Consider the following 6,456-nt stretch of genomic DNA (forward strand, 5'->3'; position numbering starts at 1 on the left):
ACATAGTGGTGTATTAGAGGTAAAATATGATATAAATACTGTTCGGTTTCTGGCACAAACTGATCGTTTCGTGTCTTAGGACATCAATGTGTCATCACGAGCCGCAGCGTTTAATTTGGATTTGTCTGTGCATGTTTTTTTTTACTCTCATAGATTTTGTTACCATTGCCATGCATTATAAGACTTGATAGACTGCAACGGTTGGACTTAAAAATCGTCAAATGTGTTCTACTGAAGAAACAAAGTCACCTACATCTTGGATGCCCTGGGGGTAAGCAGATAAACATAAAATTTCATTTTTGGGTGAACTATCCCTTTAAGATTTTTATTAAGAGGTAAATGGTCTATTCTTTAGGTTTTCAACTCTTTTTAAAAAGTTTTTAAATATAGGCTATTAGGCCTACTAATAATTTCATCCAGTAATATATTTTAAAAAATATGTCCATGATATTTAGATTTTATTTACAAAGCTTTTTTTTTTATTATCCTACCTCATGTTTTCAAGACTGTGTGAACCCTCGTTTTTTCCCCCAAAGAAATAATGTTGAAGTGTGAATTACATTACTTTTACCTTATTTTAATACTTGTCTTGAGTTATTTTAAAACATTCTTATATATGTAATCGAAAAGACTTTTAACAGAAAGTCTCAGAAAGCTCAGCTTAAAACAATCATTTTGATCAGTAAATTATAAATTTGATAACTGACTTGCCAGCTACAGAAAATGTACATAACACAAAGCATATCAATTTAATTAAGTAATCACAAGCAAAAAGTAGCAATAGCAAAAAAGAAAAGTAACTATATATGTGAATAAAGAGCAAATTACACAATAATAATGCTAGTCATCCAGTAACTTTGAGCTGCTTTAGTTTATTCAGTTAATTACTTTATAGAGTGAAATACAATTGTGTTAATACAGGACATACTACTCCAGATTCCATTTCATGACAAACTATGTTTCATTTAAATAGTATCCTGCAATTCGGTCACACTGAATGACACATTGGCTTACACAGTATAGTGAATGTTCTTCATATTAATCTGATAAAATATAATTATTGGGAGAACAGCCTGTATTCTTGTTAAAAATATATTAAAATATACTGTAAGTTATATTAAAATATTCCATGTAAATAATATAAATACTTTAGTTTTGTGTTAGTTACAACAACATACTAATTGGGTGAGTATAAACTGTTGCTTCAATAATCCAGATATTTTACCACAAGTGGACAAACTGGCTGCAGAAGTCTCATAGATAAGCAATTGTTTTGCAGACCGTAAATGTCACATTGTAATTTTAGCATTTCTCTACATGCTTCACAAAGTCATTCACATACATATTCAGAATTCACATTGTCATGCACATTTTGAAACAGGAAAAATGTGAGGTTTTAGTGTGGCAAAATACTGGCGGCGTATCACGACTGCTACTGGACAGAAAATAAAAATGCTGGCTTTATATTATTTGTGTTCTAACTTCTCAACTTCTAATCATCATAATGCACCAATGTTATCTTGTAATCCTGGAAACCACAAGACTCCACTTAAACAAATACAACTGGCCAATTTTGCCTCGAGAATAACGAATGTCACAGAAACTGTTCACAAATGCATGTTTCTGTTTGTGAGGACAGCTGCTCATGAGATTTTTGAGTGTTGTTATATATATTAAACTTATTGTACTTGAAGATCGTGTTACTAATTCTCCACTTTAAGCTAAGCTTATCAAAACATGTCTGTAGACAACAGGACAGAAAATCAGTCATGTTAGTTTGCCTTGAATTTGTGACAACAGTGAAAGCCTCCTTGGTCCATGATGAGCACTCAGATTGTGTTTTTCTCAGTGAAGGATGGCCAGCAGGAGGCGCTTGAAATCTCCACCGCATTCCGAGCTGATGGCATCTTTTAGAGACACATCATATTTCTCCAGGTACATGTCTTTAATGGTCTCCAGATCGATCTATTCAAACAGAAGAGTGTCCATTACTGGTTGTTGTATAAGCTGGTCTAATCTAACCTCTGTGTAATAACAGAACAGTATACTTCATCATGCAGTATACAACATACTTAATGCTAAATATAAGTGTCTATGATATATGGAGGACCTGATACATTTGCATCATATGTAATATCCCACAAAGCAATACATTTGACCTTTAATTTCCAATTCCAAACGTACACTACCATTCAAAAGTATGTGGTCAGTAAGATTTGTATTATTATTATTTTTGTCACGGTGCGTGCGGGGAGATGAAGCGAGGACTCAATTGCAGGAGAAATGGTTACTTATTTTAATAATAAAAATGAAACAAAAACAAACTCAAACCACCCCGAGGGGGAAAAACAGACAGGCAGGCCTAAAGCTGCACCACATGCAGACACGAAACACACACAATGAGAAATGACGGATCAGCACAGGATGACAGACACCAGGAGAATAAATAGGAACCAAACGAGGAGGCTAACGAGGGAGACACAGGTGGAGCAACTTAAACAATAACGAGGTAACAAGATGGGAGGGGCAAGACAATAGACAGGAGAGAGCACATGGCAACAGACAACACAAGCCATGTGCTCACCGAACACAGTCATCTGGTGGCCCTCCTGGGCACACCCGCTGAAGACTGTGACAATTTTATTGTGTGAAAGATGATTTGATAAGATGAACTGGTATTATACCTCTGAGCGACACACAATGATGCGGATGAGAGTGTCTTCATCAGTTCCGGCACCTTTCATAGCGGCATTCAGCTTCCGAGCAAAGCATAGCTGGGGGTTCTTAGCACACCTCACTATGGGTTAGATGGGAAGTGGGAACCAGTTAGCACTGTAGAATTACTAAGCGAATCATCAAAACTGGAAACTCTAATATTGTTGTATTTTACCATGGCAGTTTGGCTTTGTTCACAATGCACCCTGTTTGCATTTAGTAATGACTTAAAGGAATAGTTCACCAAAAAATGAAAATATGCTGAAAATGTACTCAACCTCAGGCTATTCGAGATGAGTAGATGAGTTTGATTCTTCATCAACAGATAAAAGAAATTGAGCATTACATCACTTGCTCACCAGTGGATCCTCTGCAGTGAATGGGTGCCGTCAGAATGAGAGTCCAAACAGCTGATAAAAACAGCACAATGATCCACAAGTAATCCACACGACTCCAGTCCATCAATTGTCTTGTGAAGTGAAAAGCTGCTTGTGTTGTTTTTTTTTTTTAATCAGCAGTTTGGACTCTCATTCTGACGGCACCCATTCACTGCAGAGATTCCATTGGTGATTGGTGGATGTAATGCTCAATTTCTCAAAATCTGCTCAGGCGAGAGAAAAAACTCACCTACATCTTGGATTGCCTGAGGATGAATCAAGACACTTTATAAAGTCTAGGCACCAACGCAAAAAAACAAAAAAAAAAAGCAAAGAATAGATTTCATGTAATTTCTTTGCTGTTCACACTGCAAAATGCAGTCGGATATGTAAAAATAATTTGGAATTGCTGTTTTTTTGGACAAAGACTGTGTTTAATACAAACCAAGCGTAGTGTAGCAGTCCTTCAGAGTTCCAGAGGTTTCCTTATCGATTGCATCCAAAATTTCTGTTCCAGAAATCTGTGGGAGAACAAGGTGAAGTACAATCTAAACGTAATCCAGAGTTGTTACACGAAAACAAACACAACTTATTGTACATATTGTACTAAGTTACTGCCTTAAGCTCAAAGAACAGAACAAACTCACGGCTTCATAAGCTTTGAATGTGGCCTGCAGTTGTAAGTAGTTCCTGGTGGCCAGAATGAAGCTGAAAGCTGACTCGTCTGTGCCAAAGCAGCCCTCTCCAGCCTTACAGAGAATTAAAACATCTGTTAATAAACAGAAATAGAACTGGATGTGTGACTACTACAGGGTGATCTCATTCATTCGGGTATTTGTACATTCTAGCACACATATTTGTATGTGTAGATAGACCAGGTTTTCCCAAACTGGAGTTCTATATATATATATATATATTATATAAATTACTACTTTTTATTAAAATTTGTTTTCTGTTCATTAAAAAACCCTGTAATAAATGATCATCGTTTCCACAAAAGTATGAAACAGCTCAACACTGTTTTTGACATTAAAATAATAAGAAATGTTTCTTAAGCAGCAAATCAACATATTAGACCAAATTCAGCTTTTCCATCACAGGAATAAAATACATTTTAAAATATATTAATAAAGAAAAGTTATTTTAAATTGTAATACTGCGTGTGTGTATATATATATATATATATATATATATATATATATTTATTTATTTATTTTTATCAAATAAATGCAGCCATTGCAAGCATATGAGACTTCTTTCAAAAGCATTTAAAAAAAAATGACCGACCAGTAGCATAAATCCAATAAAAATCACCTTAAAATTCAATATTCTATGAATCTCAAAGGATATGTAACATTTATGTGTGTCTAAAGTTAAGTACGTAAGTAAAAGAATCATATTTTAGATGTTATCCACATGTATGTTTCCAGACGTTTCCTAAAACCAAGCGACACGTATGAATATTTAAATGAGACTGTGTTGAATGTCCCCTACTTCAAACAGTGAGACGGCATCTTGCTCTGCCAGTGCTTCGTCCACCTCGTAGCTCTCGTCTCTGTTGCCCTACAAGAGAGAAAGTATTGACGTCTTTGACCGAGAGAGTGAAATCCAATCTGAGTCGAGTCATTGAATCCTGCTTCTACTTATCTATTGAAAGGGGATCTGACCCACTGCCAAGCTCCAGTGCTCTATAGGATCAGGAGGAAGAGGGAGGGGTACTAAACACAGGCCAACAGAGAGCGCTTTACGCTGCTCAGGACTGCGGAGTGGTCATTGTGTAAGACCAAAGCAACCATTTTGATTTAGAATAAAGAGGATTTACCTGGAGAAGCAATGTTAGTAGTCTCCTAACATCCCCACTGGTGTCTGCTTCAATGTCTGCCTCCAAATCCCTGTCATGCACTGTAGACAACAACAACGTACAGTTGATGCTTACTAAAAGTAATTTGCTTAATTTGATAAAACAATAGATAAACTGTTCAAACTGAGGGAAAACATATACTGTGATCACGTAATTGTGACTGAACATTAGGGAACTGATGTTGCTATGTGGTTGCTAAGGTGTTCTGAGTTACTAGGTGGTTGCTTACTGGACTAGAAGAGCCCACTTCCAAATCTCAACTATGGAACTTTTTCACAGACTGTGATGACACGTTTCCACAGTTATTAACATTGTGTTAGCACAGTATGCTTTTCTGCCTTTTGTAAAGTCATAGAAATGCTATCAATATTTTTTTTTTCAATTGGAGCCAAAAATATGCATTGCAGTTTCCGTTCACCACCATAAAAGTTTACACAACTATGACGATTTTCACTTCTGAGAAACTCAGAAATGTAAAAAAGTGTCTATATTCTGGTCCCCAGATGAGCCTACGAGATTTTTTTCCTCCATTATATTATCTTATGACTCTTTACCAAATTATATGAACCATAATGAATCTAAAATATGGTCAAATCTCGGTACATATACTTGTTACATTACATATACAGAGGATTAATAACAGTATTTAAAAAAAAGAAGAAAAAAAAAAAGAAATGAACACATAATAGATTACAGAGATGCAAACCCATCAGGGGTGACAGAGATGTTTTGCTTTTGGATTCATTAAAAATTTACTATTTTAACAGGTTTGAGAGATTTTATTGTACTGAAAAAAAATGCAGCATAGCAAGGGTAGGAAAAGTCACAACATTTCATGGCATTTAGATGAAGAGAAGGAAGGAAGGAAGGAATTCATGAATGAATGAATGAATACAAAGCCCTGACCCCAAAAGCCTAGAAGTGTTAACTATTTTATCTTGTTAACTACTTGAAAATACAAAGCAAATGAAATATGTGAATTATTAAAGGGTTAGTTCACCCCAAAATGAAAATTAGCTTGTGTTTTACTTACCCTCGAAGCATCCTAGGTGTATATGACTTTCTTCTTTCAGACAAATCCAGTCGGAGTTATATTAAAAAATGTCCTGGCTATTCGAAGCTCTATCATTGCAGTCAGCGGGTGTTGCAGTTGAACAGTCCACAAGTCGTCAAATAAAGCTCGCGCATTCATAATAAAACGTGCCGCAGACGGCTCCGGGGGATGAATAAAGGCCCCCCCGTAGCGAATCCATGAGTTTTTGTAAGAAAAATATCAATATTTCAACGTAATAAACACTTTTCTCTCACTTCCGTTATATGTCATACGCGGATCCGTTCCAGCAGAAGGCGTATGACGTATGCCCAGCGCGCGCCTCTGAGATATGCTAGTCTCACGAGTTTGTTTAATAGGAGCAAAGGAAGCAAAGTTCCTTACTTTAGCAAAGGAAAACCAGTCTCCTCTTGGTTTATATCGAAATCCTCCGACATTTTTCTTTGCAAATC

The 6,456-nt window shown here is 36.0% G+C and overlaps 1 protein-coding gene across 1 annotated transcript in view; it reads right to left on the bottom strand.

Moving 5' to 3' along the window:
* Positions 1-838: 838 nt before the first annotated feature.
* LOC107675241 (annexin A13-like) overlaps positions 839-6,456 on the bottom strand; it is a 12,876-nt gene continuing 7,258 nt past the window's right edge. Inside the window, exons 6-11 of the mRNA XM_016469522.1 lie at positions 4,915-4,994; positions 4,587-4,655; positions 3,740-3,841; positions 3,538-3,613; positions 2,685-2,797; positions 839-1,965 (exon numbers count right to left, since the gene is read on the bottom strand). Of these exons, the coding sequence (XP_016325008.1) occupies positions 1,846-1,965; positions 2,685-2,797; positions 3,538-3,613; positions 3,740-3,841; positions 4,587-4,655; positions 4,915-4,994 (560 nt within the window). The 3' untranslated portion in view covers positions 839-1,845. The remainder of the gene's footprint in view (positions 1,966-2,684; positions 2,798-3,537; positions 3,614-3,739; positions 3,842-4,586; positions 4,656-4,914; positions 4,995-6,456) is intronic.

The sequence above is a fragment of the Sinocyclocheilus anshuiensis genome, unplaced genomic scaffold, assembly GCF_001515605.1.
Source record: "Sinocyclocheilus anshuiensis isolate Anshui unplaced genomic scaffold, SAMN03320099.WGS_v1.1 scaffold1090, whole genome shotgun sequence".
Taxonomy (NCBI): Eukaryota; Metazoa; Chordata; class Actinopteri; order Cypriniformes; family Cyprinidae; genus Sinocyclocheilus; species Sinocyclocheilus anshuiensis.